Consider the following 17,142-nt stretch of genomic DNA (forward strand, 5'->3'; position numbering starts at 1 on the left):
TTAAATATTTGAGTTTGGTACGTAATTTACACAAACGGTCAACTTTGAAGTGCTTTTTCATCATACTGGAAAAATTTTGGCTTTAATGGAATCATTAGAATTTGTACCAGTTTTGATGCAATAATGGTCAATTTCAAGGTCCGAGTTGACCCTCAAAATATTTTTTATTATAAAAATGCTTTTGCATGACAAAATATCTATACCAGAAGAAACTTTTCAGCACTATTACTCAGCTTTAATCAAATTTTGATTTTGTATAAAACTATTACAACTTGTCAGTTTAGATGAAATAATGATCAATTTCAAGACGCGAGCGGACCCTCAAGATATTATTTGTCATAAAACTGTTTTTGCATGACAAAATATCTACAGAAAAGGCAACTTTTCCGCACTATTGCTTAACTTTTAAAAAATTTTGATTTTTGAGGAAATTTTTATAACTTTTGTCAGTTTTGATGCAATAATGGTCAATTTCAATGCAAAAACGGACCCTCAAGATATTTTTTGTTTTAAAAATGTTTTTGCATTACTAAATATCTGTACAAAACATAACTTTTCCGCACTATTACTTAGCTTTTATCCAATTTTAATTTTTTCACTCCACCCTACTATGCATCAAAAAATTGACGACAAGCTAAGTTTTTTTTTTTTTTTAAGTTATCACTTTAGCATACACACAATCTTCAGCTAATCTGAATGGAAAATTAGGTAGGAAAGAAAATCCAGCTCACATGAGGTATCAAATATTTTTTAATACAAAACTTATACAAAAACAAATATAATTGGTCTTCGTATCCTTTCAAAGATATCCATTATAAAGGTAAAACTTTTACAAAAAAAGAATAATAATAACTTTCTTGTCTGTCATTAAAGACATAATCTATAAGCTTAAACAAATTTTAAAGACAAAAAGGAAAACTGGAACAAAAAGCTTTATAAAACAAATATATTGTTTTTTGTTATATGTTAAATACATATGAAATTATGAACATTGCCTAATGCTATAATAAACATAATTGTGAACATTATTGAAAAAACAAATGCTTATAAACAAACTAAATTTATAGATGACAATGTTAAGAAAATGGCCATTTTCAAACATTTCTGTCAAACTTTGAGCCAAAGTCATTCAGCAATGATGTTGGGTCATGTCTTAGTAATTTCAAAACCAGAACTCTGAATCATGGGAAATACATTACTTTACAATGGTTTGAATCCCATTCTTTTAAATTCACCAATCTAAAAATTAAAAAAAAAAAAAACTTAAAGCAAATCAAACAATATCTAGTCACCATACCAATGTATTGCATTTATTTATTTTTTAAACTATTTCTTCTGAAATCTTTCCAGCCACCCATTCAATGCTCTAAAATCTTTCACTCCTAGGCGCTGCGCTGCTTCCAATGCTTTTATCTGCAGCATTGGTCCCGAAATGGTAACTTGATTGCTTTGCACTTCTCAAAACCACTCGAACACGTATTTATCAATTTGCTATGAAGGTCAGTTTTCAGATGACATTCTATACTATCTTGCCCTTTCCATTTTCACATCAAGCTTTCATTAACTTTCCTCTATTTTTTACGATGTCTGACGATTGTGTTTTCCAATGCTGAAGTGCTCTGCTAGTTATACCACATTTTTCACTTGTGTGATATTCAAGGACCACATTTTTCTTTTAAAGTCGAAGCTTTGTGAAACATTTTTTCCAATGTGGGTGAGAATAGAAAACACACTAGACTAGAAACTTACAGAGTCAAACGTGTGAAACTTCTTTCAAACACTCTTAAAATGAAACTTAATCCTTCCAAGGAAATTAGCTCTGCCTCCCCCCTCCCTTGCAACAATCTCCAATTATTTCCCTTCATACATTTTCAGCAGTCTATTTCCCTTCAAAAAAAGTCAATAGATGGAATTAAGTATGCGTCACTTCTTGACCCCATCCACTAGCCACCAAAGAAGTGCAGCAGAGGCCGCAGTAATAAAACTTAAAAAGATATAAACGAATCACCTATTCTTTTGTAAGCACTGAAGACCACATGAAGGGCAGTCTAATTACTCTAGGGAAAAGATAAAATGTTCGGCCAGTGTAACATGTGCTGCACTCATTGACCAACAGTTGCATTTCTTGGAATCCGAGCTGCCCCCAAGAGACAAAAATGTACTCCCTACCCCTAAACAATGGGTTTCACCTTCATTTTCCACCCCAGCAGATTTTTTTTAAGTCATATTCTGAACCAGTAGTGCATTTTTGTAATGGGGTAAATAAATTTCATGGTTTGTTGTGGAGGGAGGAAAGGTGTTATGAATTGTCATCTCTTTTTCTCCTTGTATTGATTATTGAACAAATCCTGCATTGGAAGTGAATTGTAATCTTTTAATAAATTTTCCTCTTTTTTCTTTCAGAGGAAATAGATTTACTGAAATTGTCTATCAGTGTCCATTTTAATGAGAGCAGAGCTTTTTTACAAAAAAAGTTGCGTGGGTGTCCGGTTATGTGAGTGTTTGCTTTAATGAGAGGATTTTTAATGGTTTAACTGTAGAAAAGGGACGGGAATAAAAGAAACTGTTTACAATGAGAGTTGTTAGCTTTGAAGTGGTGTCCATTAAGCAAGGTTTCAATGTATTTGCTAAAAAGCATCTTAAGACATCACAGTTTTACAGACAAAATTATAGATAACTAATGAAAGAATTATTCAAAATCAACTAAAATTAAAAACTTCTGAGAAATTAGTTATTTATATGACTGCATGTATGCACATCTATTTCTATTAACACTAAGCCAAATAAAACGAAAGACAGTCTGTTTAGTCATTAAATTTATGGTGGAAAGGGAATATTTTTTAAAAGTAGATAAGCATCAAAATAAAGTTTTTAGGTGCAAAATATGACTAACCACTCTAATTTTGAACCCTGTTACGATTACATAGTGTCCAAGATTAATTTCTTTTTAAAATTAAGTTTTTTTAGGGAAAAAACTTTAAGTTGATGTGCTTTATCTGGGTCAAAAGCAAAATAATTTTAAAAGTGAATATTGTCACAAATATATACAAATACAAATGTGATCACCAGCAACAATCTCTGGACCCAGCTATGCTGGTCCTAGTTAGTGAATTAATTTCAAATGAGAGTCCTCTTAAAACTATTCAACCCATTGCAAGTAACAGTTGCTTCTGGTAAACTATTCCAAATGCCAACAGTCCTGTTGAAATATCAATTTAAAGTAGTTAAAGTAATATCAAAAAGTAGTGACACATCAACAAATGGAGCACTGTTTTTGCACTTATCTTTACTAATAATAAAGCTGAAAGTCTCTCTGTTCGGATCTCTCTCTCTCTGTCTGTCTGTCAGGATCTCTGTGACGCGCATAGCGCCTAGATCGTTCAGCCGATTTTCATGAAATTTGGCACAGTATTAGTTTATGGCATGAGGGTGTGCACCTTGAAGCGATTTTTCGAAAATTCGATTTTGTTCTTATATTTCAATATTAAGAAAATTTTCTCCGAGGAAATTATCACAATGTGGACAAATACATTGGACCGCACCATGGGCAAGCAAATGAATATAGCCTATTGGCGAGAAATTCATCATCCATTATTTGTTAATATACAGGCGAACCAAATGACCTTTTCATTTTCAACTATGGGCAAAGCCATTCGGGTACCACTAGTGGTTAAATAAATAGAAAAAAACACTTTCGTAGCCTCAAAAATTGTGGCTTTCCCAGAGGTTTGGGAGTTTTCCAATTCAATTCATAGCTTTTTCAGGAGTTTCATGATTTTTACACTTGGTAAACATTTTGTACATGGATTTTTAGAAAATGGTGTCTTGTTCTCTTTTATGAAAAATACTAACAAAAAAGATGAGCTCGGATAGAAAGAAAATATGGAATGCATTACCTCAATGTTTATTGTTTGACAGTAAAATAAAAGATATATTGCAATTTAAATTTCAATAAAAATATTTTAAAATATTCATAAGTAACAGAGAAAATCTCTTCACTTTTTGACTAACTTTAGTATGATTTTCAAGACAACCATGATACCAGGTTGAGTCAAAAGTTTTTTCGTATTTTCCGTCCTGGATTGGCAGGCCTGAATGTAATATATGCAAATTACAGTTCCTGCGCAGCTGATCTAAAATGGTAGAGCGGAGTTAGACCTTGATAATCATTATCAGCTGCTGTGATTTCTCGTTTTCGTGTAGACGGTGCAGTCTCTTGGAATAACGGATGATAAGCTAGCATTTCGTGTTATTTTGAGTTTCCTCTGGAAAAAAGGTCTTAACGCAAAAGCAGCGGCTAAAGAAATAAATGATGTTGAGGGCCTAGGTTCTGTGAATGAGCGCACTGCTCAAAATTGGTTAAAGCATTTCAAGAAAGGTGATAGGACCCTTGAAGAGAAACCAAGATCTGTTGTCGGTAGAGACGAAAACAGTTGGAAAAAACCCAGAAAATTTCCGAAAAAAACGGGAAAAAAATGTTTTTTTCCCCGAAGGAATAAATTTCCACTTCGGAAAAATTGAAAAAAAAATTTTTTTTTCAACTTTTCAGGGTTTTAATTGAGATTTTTAGAAAAAAGTGATTAGAAATTTATCAAGCTTAAATTCTGATGCAATTACCTCAGCTCTCCCGTTTTATGTTAAAATACTGTCTAACTTTAATGCAAGTTGTTGTATGACAATATAATTTGTATATAGATCAAAAAATGTTTAATAATACTTTTTACAAAAAAGCTTAAACCAATAACCTTAGTGAAGAATTTATTTTCCTTCTTCATAAAACAAATAAGCATAACTTTAATCACAAAACTATGTTTCTGCTGACTGCGAACCAAATGTACAGGGGTGCGGCAAAAAAAACCCAGGCAAGCAATTTTCCAAGAAACTTTATTAAAAATAAACTAACAAAACACAAAAAATAGTATGAGAAGACCTTTAGCAATCATTAAAATTAATTGGTTTCAAATTAGCAGCCTTTTGCAGTACCGTAATTTCGGGTAGATAAGCCGCGGCTTACACGTGTTTTAAAGTTGAAATTTAACATCTGCGGCATATCTGCCAGGGCGGCGTATCTGAAGAAATTTCTCCCCCACCCTTCTTTCTTAGTGCTTTTCATGTTCGCCCAATCGAGCGGCAATGTTAAATAAATTAAAAAATGCTAGTAGAGCTCTCAAATTGCACCATGAAACAGGTTTTTCATTAAATTTAATTTCTCACACCCTTAAACTTGCGTTAGTTTGAGCTGATTTTGCCGCTGTTCGCTGTTGTTGTTCTTTCCAGTGTTGCCAGATTCGTGATGGTAACATACGTTTCACAAGGCTGAAAAATGGAGGAGTAGCTAGCTTGTCTGAGTTAGAGTCCCTGTAGTCTGAGTAATGTTTTAAAATGTCTCAATGATGATAAATATGAAAAAAAGGAATAAATTGATAAAGGGTGAACAATTTTTTGATCAACTGCTAAGTATAACACAATGATTTGAAAACTTCTCATCCAACCAAATGTAGGTGTCATTTGGCAACGCTAGTTTTTTGTGTAACCATAGCATTTTCTGACCTTTTTTTTACACGAAGTTTATTCCATTTCTATCTGTCAACAAGTGCAGTTGCTTGTTACAGTTTTGTTCTAACTATAATAAATGATTGCATCCGTATACATAAGCATATATATATATATAATATTTAGAGAGAGAGAGAGGGGGGGCGCCATGTTTTAATAGGCTCTTCTGCGGCGTATACGATGGGGCGGCTTATTCGATGAACTTTTGTTTTTAGTAAGTAAATTATTGCATGTGCAGCGTATACGATAGGGTGGCTTATCTACCCGAAATTAGGGTAATACAGAGATCCAACTGCTTATTGAAATTTTCATTCAAGGGCAGCAAGTCCTTTTATCAATCCTATTCCCTATAAAGCAATTGGTTTAGAGAGTTCAATTTTATGTGTAGTTTAGGGTAGACTTTTGACTCTAAAATAGGCCATACAGTGTAATAAATGGGATTGAGGTCGAGCGAGTAGAGCGTCCACTCAAAAGATGATATCTTGTCAAAAACAATGCGCTTTGCACCACTCTTGTCTTTTTGGCCATATGAATTGGTGTGGAGTTAAAGGAAAATGTCCCGTCTCTACAATACTGAAGTGCTCTTAGGCCCATAGAAGTATAATAACTTCTAAAATGTCCTTCTGGTTCACTTTTTGATTCATTTAATGGTCCTCATCAACCAAAAAAAAAACTGATTTTTTTGTAGCTTGTGCTAATTCCATCACAGACAAAGCCTGACTTCAGATTTTGGCGATATCTAACATTTTCTAAGGTGCTTCGAGTGTCTACCAAGGGCGACCATATGCAAAATTTTAAGGGGGGGAGAGGCTCGGATATTTTCCCCATGGAAACTGACTTTAGTACAGATTAGAGCTGATAAAACTAAACATTTTTGATAACTAATTCATTATTGGCTGGAGAAAAAATGTTTTTACATTTTTACAAAGAAAAATGTATTAAAAGGAAGAGGAAGTTCTCATTTCCAAAGGGAAATTTTTGAGCTCCCACTTTCCCCCCTATATAGGATCCGATGGTGTCTACAGACCAAATCCTATGGTTCTGGGGGATATGAACCGGTTGAACGGTAAATCAGTGAAAGGCGTGGACTTGCGAGCCCGTCTCAAACGTTTCTGGCATCTTTAGAGTCATACGAATGCCTGAATTTTTGGAACTTGCTATACTTGTGTTTGAGCTGTTTTTTCCCTTAGTCGCACTTATCGGTCACAAATTCCCACAAACGACTGCTATTGTGGAAACCCAAGGATTTCACTTAACTCAACTTGGATGACCTGACGATAAACTGAAATGTTCACTGTTCGTTTTTGTACACTTTCCGGACAGACTATCATTTCCAAATGGTATGCCGTTTCAAATACTGTTTGTCGAGGCACAACAAGCAAACGAACTGTCGTTCTACTTGGTTAAACAACTTAAAATAGCAGGTAATTCGCTTAAAATTGTAAGAAAACCGAAAAACAATACATAAACTAGGTAGTACATTGTAAATTATTTCCTAATAAAGTGAGAAACAAAAATAAATTAGTACTCATTAAAATGAAATTGCCTTTCTTCCATTCGATGATACAATTTTTGTCCGTTTTTTTTACCGCACTCTGTATACTGCCGTGCTAAGCAAAAAAGGGAACTTTGCAGTTGGGCTCAAGCTGAGATATTGTATTTTAAAGTGTGGCTCTTCCATATATTTGATTCAGATGACTTTTTTTTAAAGAATTTTTCAAAACAATAGTTCTTGATCAAATGACCCTAAAACATTTTATTTATTAAGTAAAATACAAAACAGAAAACAACTTGGTTATGATAACTCAAATTTGTTCAAAAGGGCTGATATGACTACTTTTATTACTGTGCTTAGCACGGCCGTATGAATAAACATAAACTCCAGTTTAAGTTTGGTTCAGCTAAAGAAAAACCAATTTAGTTTTGATTTGGACTTTAAAAAAAAAATATCAATCATGTTTGAAAGTCAAAAATTTCGGAAGTTCCAAAGGCAATCTCAAATAGAAAATGTAATTGGTATGATTAGACACACATTACCCAATATTATTGGTTGAGTGACGACTTGACTTATTTCTGGGTTTGACCATGAAAGCCCTCTACTCAGTTATAAAATAAAAAGGTTTTTTCTTTAATTAATCTTACCTTTATGTGTATTTCTGTCAAGCAGAAAAAGAAGATGTGTGGATAGCATATATGTTTTAATGCTTAACCCTTTATATGTTACAAGAAACAGAGCTATTAAGAAACCCAAATTTTATTCATAAAGAAATCAAATTTTCCATTTTTTCCAATTTTCCCCGAAAAAACCGGTTTCTTTCCACCACTTCAAAATTTCTGGAAATTTTACATCTCTAGTTATCGGATAACAAAGTTTTTCCGGAAGCTATCCAACACCAGCCGAGTTCTAGCCCCCGACAATTATCAACAGAACTTGGTCCTTCCCAAAGTACCATCAATCAACACCTCCACCAACTGGGGCTCGTGAATTTCTTTTGTAGGTGAAAATACAAAAAAACTTTTGACAACCTAGTACATTGAACTTCATTAAAATGTAAGGCAAAAATTCAAATTTAAAGCATTTTCATAAACTTAAATAACAATTTACAAAATTTTTGACACCTTTTCTGTAAGCTTTAGAGCTTTTGCAAAGTTTCCTGATCTTGCACTGCAGCGGCGAAGAATAGAATACAACAGTCTAACTTCTCTGTAATAGTTACCAAAGGCTTTTCTGAAAATGGATAAATGATTTTAAAAAAGTGACTTTTATTTTACCAAAAAACACTAGCATTTTAGAATTAATATTCACTGCTGTTTTAATCTCTTTTTGGCACCTTGTCCAAAAATGCAGTTTTTTTATGAGCTAAATGAAATAAGTGCAAAGATTACTAATAAAAACTTTTCTTGCAAAAGGTGTTAGGAGTACAATAATTCTGCTTTCCTTATGAAAGAATTTCAAGCAACTATTTTGAAGCAAAAAAAAAAAAAACTTCAACAAATAGCACTGAGGGCGTTTTCGCCCTCCATTACATATGAACTAGAAACATGAATGTGGCAAAGTATCAGAAATATTTGTTCCTGACAAAACATAGTGTATAATTTCTTGACAAACCTGGTTTGTACACAATATTGGAAATTGTTTCTCCAAGGAAAATTCAAGGATCTTTCACAGATAAAATGAGCTTTTTCAAAGACTAGTTACAACTATTTGAAAGTGTGAACATTTTTACAACAACAAAATTGTAAGTGCCAATTCAGTTCCAGTATGAAAGTTTTCACATTAGACAAAACCCATAAAATGCCACACTATAAAAGCTTTAAAAATCAATCTTTAATAGCGTAGGCAGATCAGATTGGCTACCAGTGATCTTAAATAACAAAAGTATATTACTAAAAAGAAGTTATATAGTACAATAAATAATTTAATGAGTAACAAAAGTATTTCCAAGTCCATTGCAAACTTTTGCTGTGACAGCAGTATATATCATGAAATATTTCCACATTGCTTGTTTGCTTTATACAAGTCATGATTTATGAACTTTTAATGTTCACAAAAGTTTTTAGCTACTAGTGATTCAAGAATGCCACTATTTGAAGCTGCAGATTCGGTAAACAACAGTGCTGATTGCTGTGGTCAATTACATAGCAAATTAAATCAGATTTTAAAAAATAAATCACCCGTTTCAATAAATAATAAAATAAGCAGATTTAAGGTAGCATGAGTTAAAATCGCTTCCAGCTCTTAAAATAATTGAAAAATTGATAAGATGCAATATATTTGAAATCTCAAAAACAGCATGCAATATTCGGTGAAACACGATTTCGATGTAGGCAAGTTTCTAAAAGAATGATTTCAATCAATGAATTATCTATTGAAAAAAATCAGTCATGTGGAAGTTGGGATGTCCCAGAAAAAATTTAAATCTATTTATTTTTGGTCTCATACTCTTATATGTTTCCTTTCATATCATTTTAGTTAATTTGAACAACAGCAACCCATGCTAAGCCATAATAATAACGATGATATTAATGAATTGCACCAATTCAGAAATTTTACGACAATAGGTTGAACACATCTGCACGATTCCTCTTGAATAGTACAATCAACAAAAATGCTGTAGACATGCAATTCGTGCTTTTTTTTTGCCATTGTATCTAATACAGGCTAAAGTACATTGAAGGTTTCAACTACCTAAACACAATACTAGATAGCAAACACTGGCTGTTTTGATACAAAGACATAATTTAGGCATTGATCTCAATTTTATGCACCATAAGCAAATTGAAGCTACATTTTTCATTATGTTCCACACAGTTTGTAATTTTAGGGGACCCTTGAAAGCTAAGGTGCCCTAGGTTGGACTTCATGGTAAATCAGTCCTTGATGAATTGCTAAATATGCTTTTTGAAACCTGAAACCTAGTAGCAATTAAAAAATAAGCAACTGATGCATATTTAAAACACGAAACATGGAAAGTCAATATAAATTAATAAAAACAAAAATTCAAATCAGAAACAAAAAATAGGAGGAAAAACATGATTCATAAGAGAAAAAAGAAGCATTCTAGTGATTTGTTTTACTAAATTCAATTTAAGTGCAAATATAAAAAACACCAAATATTCAATGATTTTTAAATATTCAAATTGGTTTTAAATATGTACTAGTGCTACCATATTGAAAATAAAATTAAAATTTACCCATTTAAATCAACTTATTGGGCAAAAATTATAAGTACAGAAAAATTATCACATTACTTAAGGGCAATTCCATTTTAAAAGAGTTGTTTTTTAAAATCGACACCCTAAAAAGATTCCTAATACATTAAGATTCTAGTTTCAGTGCATGAACTTTATAAAAAACACAGACTACTCCTATGTAATGCAATTAAATTTTGAAAATTCCCAGAATCATTTAAATCGTTTTTTTTTTTTTTTAATTTATTTTTTCCCCGACTTGGCAAAGAGCATATCTTATGAGATAAATCACTTAATGAGCAAAAGAAATTTTTCCAATATATTGGTTATGGAAACATTCAAAATTTTGTTGCATTACACAGAAGTAGAGTCCATGTCATTCAGAGTTCATGCAATGAAACAAGAATATAACAGAGTCTTTGTAGGGTGTTTTGTGCAACAATGATAAGTCTGTTACCATGGAATTCTGCCATAGGCAGGCAAATGGCAGTATCTGCAGAAGTGAGTACGGGTCATTCTTCAAAAAAGTTAACTTTTCTGTCACATGCTTATTAATGTGAAAACTTTAAGGAACAATTAATTTAACAATGCTTTTTAATTTCATAAAAAATATATATATTTAAACATTGCCAACAATTTAATAATGATCTTTATTTTAATATATTTTTGGTTCACAACATGTGAATTCTCACCTCTGTGGCATGTCACATACCTGGTGAGACTTTGTTGCTTAATAACTTATTTAATTAAAAGTATGTACCTATTTATTATTCCTTTCACAAGTGTTTCAAATACTAATTGTTTAAGCACATTGAATTTTTTAGTATTGTGTTTTAGTTCGTTTTAGTAGGATAAGGAATCATGTCACACAATAAATTCTCACCTCCATTAACTGCACACAAAATGCCATTTCTTATTAATACGTAGCAGTAATAGGCCAGTGACAATGTTTTAGACCAAAAAAATTTAGAACAGGATGAAACCGATTGGAAAAGTAAGAAAAAATAATATATGGAGATACAAAAGTTGTAATTCTTTTTATTACCAACAACTTTGTAATTTACTTTTTTTCAATAGGACCGGTAGTTTTGCTGCAAATTGTGATAAACTGTTTTCCCCTCTTAAACTCCCCTTCTCCCCCCTACCCGAACTCAGATCACCCGTAAATTATTTTTCCTCTTTAATTTTATTTCCTTACTTTTTATTGGTTTCATCCTGTTCCAATTTTTTAAAAACTTTTTACCATTTTCAAAGGTATCGGCACTGGCTAATAATGACATCAGTGGTGTAGCCAAGTGTGGATCCAATGGGGGGTCATGGGGGTCATGACCCCCCCCCCCCCTTAGCCAGACCAAACATTACACAACAGGGCCTTTTTAATCTTCCTGTTACTGAATTTTTTGGGGGGAATCTCTCCAACCAAAGAAGGAAAAAAAAAGAACTTTTCATTATATCCAGTATCCTATAGGGCCCGCTCAGCCCAAAGTGATGCCCAGGTCCTGGCAAAATTTGGTGCCCCCTCTCACAGGAATATCTGCAATTTTTTTGTGTGGAAATAATCATTCTCAAAGAAAGAAAACGGCAAGTCAAAAGTTCCCGAAAAAATTAAACACAACCCTCCATAAATACAACTAAAATCCTGAAAAAAAAAGAAAGAAAAATTGCCAAATAATAATCAAAAGTGGAAAAATTTTACCTCAAAACGAAAACAAAATTTTATTTAGTCACAACCGAGAAAAAAAACTGGCAACCTTCTAAACGCTACTTTAAAATGAGATCGCGCAAACGATAATTTTCTGATTTAAAATTTCTGTTCCATTAGGCTTAGCAGTGATTTTTAATTTTTTTCCTGGTGATTTTAAAGCTTTTTTACTTACAACGAGCTGATGTGTGCATCACATGACTTCCTTTTACTCCAATTTAATGTCATTTCCCCATTATTCGCTATTTTAATGTGATTCAATATTTATTCTCTAAATATCACCAACAATGGCCAAATTGAAACCAAAAAAAAAAAACCTCCGCCAAATTTGTCGCCAAGTTGGCGACAAAACTTGGCGACCAAAAGACTGGCGATATATCGCCAAGTGTCCGACAAATTATAACGCCACTTGAGTTTACATCGAAATTAACAATGATTTCCCCCCAAAAAGGTGCAAAAGACCCCCTTAGGAACATCCGAAAGCAACCAAAAGGGGAGGTGCACAACTAGACCCCACTACGAGTCTATGTACCAAATTTCAACTTTCTAGGACATACCATTTTTGAGTTATGCGAGATACATACGCACATACGCACATACACACATACGCACATACATACAGACGTCACGAGAAAAGTCGTTGTAATTACCTCGGTGATGGTCAAAATGGATATTTCGCGTGTCTATACATTCTTAGGCACTTTTCCGCATGTGGTCGAATCGAAAAAAAAACTCAACATTCATTTGGGGGTGAGCAAAATGGAAATTAAGGGCGATTTTTGAGCGAAAATTTTTTCGCGAATACAATACTTCCTTTTTTGTAAAAGGAAGTAAAAAAGGAAGTATTGTATTCACGAAAAAAAATTATCTCAAAATTCGGACTTAATTTCCATTTTGCTCACCCACGAATGAATATTGAGTTTTTTTTCCAACCCAACCACACACGAATAAGTGCCTATAAACACCCGAAATATCCATTTTGACATTCCCCGAGTTAATTACAACGACTTTTCTCGTGACTTCCGTATGTTCGTAAGTGCGTATGTATGTCACATAACTCAAGAACGGTATGTCCTAGAAAGTTGAAATTTGATACGTAGACTCCTAGTGGGGTCTAGTTGTGCACCTCCCATTTTGGTTTTATTCAGATGTTCCGAAAGGGGTCATTTACACCTTTTTTTTTGGGGGGGGGGAGGGAGTCAATGTTAATTTAATGCAAACTCAAGTAGTGTTATAATTTATGCAAACATTTGGCAATTTTTCGCCAAGCTTTTGGTCACCAAGTTTTGTCGCCAACTTTGCGACACATTTGGCGTTTTTTGAGCAATCACGATTGCTAATTGTTTTCATTTGACCGTCCTTGATGCCTAGTTCCTTTTTCAACCCCCTACGTTCCTACTCTGGTGCCCAAGTACCTTCCGGCCAAATTTGGTCCAGATCCGACGAAAAGTGTGGATTTGTATAGGGAACATACATATACACACATATTCTTTATATATATATATTTATGTGTGGTGTGTAACGGAAACAAACTGTTGATTATATATAACTAGCGACGATTATTCATAATTTTCAATAGACTTGGTAAATATGATACATTATGTAATGTTTATCAAATTTACTAGTTTATTCACATAATTTCCTATTCTTCGTGGATATTGCAATAAATTAGGATTATTGTACATTACTTTCATTTCTTACCTTGGAAAATGTATATTAGATAATAGTATTAATTATATAAAAAAAAGGTTATATTATTAACTATTTAATTTTTACCTAAACAAAACCGAACTTCAAATTTAATTACATATTTAGAATTCTAGATAATGTCAAATATCAAAAAGCAAACTAAGCCAATATTCTAAAGAAAACATTTTCTTGTAAGATAACCTATTCAGACTCATTCTGCTATGACTTTCAGAGAGAGAGAATTATTACCAACTTTTTCACTGAACTTCATTTTCAAAAGCATCGTTGTGTGTGATATATCTGATCCTTCCAGAAAGAGATGATTATTTTTAATTAATATTGCTAGTTCTGGAACATTGTCAAGCAAAATATTTTTTCTTTACAAATTGACCTGATTTTTAGTAAAGCTATGGTCTTTTATTATATTCACCACTACGAGTCAAGGAATATAGTTGATAAATATTAAATACTAGTAGTACCCACACGGCTTTGCCCGTAGTAGAAAATTAAAAGGTCTTATGGTTCGCCTGTATAATTACAAAAAATGTATGGTGAATTTTTCACCAATTGGCTTACACCATGTTACTGTTCCACGTTATAATAACTTGGTAATTTACTCATTCATCGTATGATAATTTTGCTCGTGAAAATGTTCTTAAAATTGGAATAGAAAAAGAAAAAAATCGAATTTTCGAAAAATTGCTTCGAGGTGCACACCCCACGCTACAAACTAACTTTGTGCCAAATTTCCTGAAAATCGGCAGAACGGTCTAGGCGCTATGCATGTCGCAGAGATCCAGACAACCAGACATCCTCCAGACATCCAGACAGACTTTCAGCTTTATTATTAGTAAAGACTATTTCCCCTGCTTTGACGCTTAGTAAATGACAGTAATTTTTGATTGTGTTTGTGGGAAGCTTTCTTCTCTATTCTTCTGAAATTACATTACACCACAAACTGTCTGAAGCCTGTAATTTACCCCAAAGAAAACACGTGGAATGGAATGTTTTACCTTTTTCTTTAGTATTGTTAATCACCACAAGGTAGCGTATTCGAGCTCTGGAGTTGGCAATACGATCTGACCGTTTTTTAAATAATTTGACTAATTTTAATAATTTTAAAAATTTATTTTAATCGGTGCGCTTTTATTATTTACGGCTTCTGCCGATGACATCACAAATGATGAAATGCCATTCACTGTTGCCATTCGTAGAGCTTAATATTTAATTCGCATTTTTACTCAAGTGTAATGGCAACGATATGGTTGATAACAAGCGTAGAGCGCAATATTTAATTCGTTTCTTCATTACAATAACGTGAAAACGCAGTACACAGATGCGCCTAAGTGCATCATTTGTGACGTCATAAATACCACGTCTTATTTTCAAAATCGGACATGTTAAAAAATTCATTAAAAAATAAGCGTCTGGAAAATGAAAGTTTTTTCTCGCTTCATGTTATTTTTTTTTTTTTGCTTATTCTATCAACTTCAAAGACTAAAAATAGTACTTTTGACTGAAGGAAACAACCCCATTTTGAATAATCTCTGCGGAATATGTATAATCGCCAGATTAATCTCGTTCTACTGCACATACACTCAGGAGAGGGAAATTTCATGATTTACTCGCCACTTCCCCTAATGTGGCTAGTGTATTTTATGTGAATTGGTTTATATTTTTGCAAATTTCACATCGAGATATAAATCGCAATCACTGTACTTGGCGGTATTTTTTAAAATCATTAATTTATTAAAGAAATACATAAATAAAAATGGCATTTCGAATTTTTTTCCCATTATAAAATGCGGTAATTTTCACTGATTTTTCAAACAAAATAACTTCTACATTTAAACGGGGTACTTATATTAAAACAGCATTGAAAAATATATCACCTAAATAATTTCAAAAACTTATCGCATAGAACTCGAAAGAAGAAAAAAAACTGTTCTTTTTAGAACGAATTTCGTCGATGTCACAGAGATGCAAGACCAACACACAAAACGACAAAGAATGAATCGTCATTAGTCAGTAATTTATTGCCTGTCATTGAGGCAGAGCGGAGGAACGGAGAAGCAGCAGACAAGACCCTAAAGACTCTGGGGGGAGAAGAGAAAGTGGTCCCTCAAAGCTCAAAGTGGGAGGAAATGGGTGTGGTCTGGTGAAAGGCGTGTTTTTCGCAGTTTTTCAATTTTTCGTAAACAAGGCTTTACTACGTGGAGAATATCAATAGAACAAATTGTCGCAGAAATAAACTTAAAATATGTTTTTAAAGAGAAATGTTCAATCTCTTGCGCTCCTTTTTCAGTTTTTCCATATCATTTTTCAAACGTATGAAAATAGTCGTTTAAAGTTTTAAAATGTTATTTAAAAAGTTTCAAAACAACCACAGAAAAAATAAAGAAGCGCATTTCTAGTTCTGTGCCATAGCCATCGTTTAAAACAAACCGCATGAAAATATTCCGGGAATTTCTCGAGTTATGCTTTGAATAGGTAGCAGATTTTCCCGTAGAGAAAGCATTAGCGTCGGAAACCAAGATGGAGGGTATAGAAGAGCCTTAAGCCCAAGGAGAGGTCGTTCGAGATTGAAAAGGCATGGTTCTCAACGGCGAAGTGATGACCACCACCGTTCTCCATCGGCTGATTTTTGTGAGTATGAAGATTTCTTTTTAAGTAGGCAAACTGTCTAATGGATAGATCCAGTTCATATATTTTTGATTGTGCCACCACCCACCACTTTTCGAAGGACAGAGACATTTTTCAGAACTTTGTAGAATTATGTAACAAAGAAATGGCTGTAGATATTGAAGGTAAAACATTCCCGATTGAGGGAAAGGGAGATATTTAAGATTTGGTAAAAGAAAAATTGTTTTAAAAGATGTACTTTACTCCTCTAAATTGAGACGAAATTTAATTTCGAGATCTAAATTTGATAAAGGTGGGGCAAAATTTGAAGCTAAAAATGGCGTTTTGATAGTATCAGACCAGAAAGGAATTGTTTTTAAAGCATATTTAAATAGTGGTATATATTAAGTAAAACCCCAACATGTTGATAAATGTTTTCAGAAGTCTAGTCAAGATAACGTAGATTTGAGGGATAAAACTCTAGTCCTTTCTCTTGTAATATTGTTAATGTTGAATCTTCAAATGTAGAATCCTTAGAAATTTGGCATAAAAGATTATCCCACGTAAATGCTTATCATATAAAGAAAACCAGCAACTTAGAAAGTGTACGGGGTTTGCCGAAATTCAAAGGGGGGAAACTCAATTGTGAAGATTGTAAATTGGGAAAATTTAAGAGGGTATCCTTCAAACCCATTAATAAAGTAAAATCTGAAAAACCTCTTGATTTAATTTATTCTGATGTTTGGGGCCCATATCCCGTAAAAGGAAGAAATTGGGAGAGATATGTTTCAGTCATTGATGACTATTCTAAACGAGTTTCGCTGTATTCGATCAGGGAAAAGAGACAACTGGTATCCTTATTCAGCAAGTCAGGAAGGCTGAAA

The 17,142-nt window shown here is 33.2% G+C and overlaps 1 protein-coding gene across 2 annotated transcripts in view; it reads right to left on the reverse strand.

Annotated features, from left to right (window-relative positions):
* Window positions 1–746: 746 nt before the first annotated feature.
* Window positions 747–17,142, reverse strand: part of LOC129218444 (uncharacterized) — a 96,048-nt gene continuing 79,652 nt past the window's right edge. For both annotated transcript variants that reach the window (XM_054852714.1, XM_054852715.1), the window contains 2 exons: window positions 8,173–8,281; window positions 747–1,239 (listed from right to left, as the gene is read on the reverse strand). In XM_054852714.1, the coding sequence (XP_054708689.1) occupies window positions 1,201–1,239; window positions 8,173–8,281 (148 nt within the window). In that variant the 3' untranslated portion in view covers window positions 747–1,200. The remainder of the gene's footprint in view (window positions 1,240–8,172; window positions 8,282–17,142) is intronic.

The sequence above is a fragment of the Uloborus diversus genome, chromosome 3 (assembly GCF_026930045.1).
Source record: "Uloborus diversus isolate 005 chromosome 3, Udiv.v.3.1, whole genome shotgun sequence".
In the NCBI taxonomy this organism is placed as follows: Eukaryota; Metazoa; Arthropoda; class Arachnida; order Araneae; family Uloboridae; genus Uloborus; species Uloborus diversus.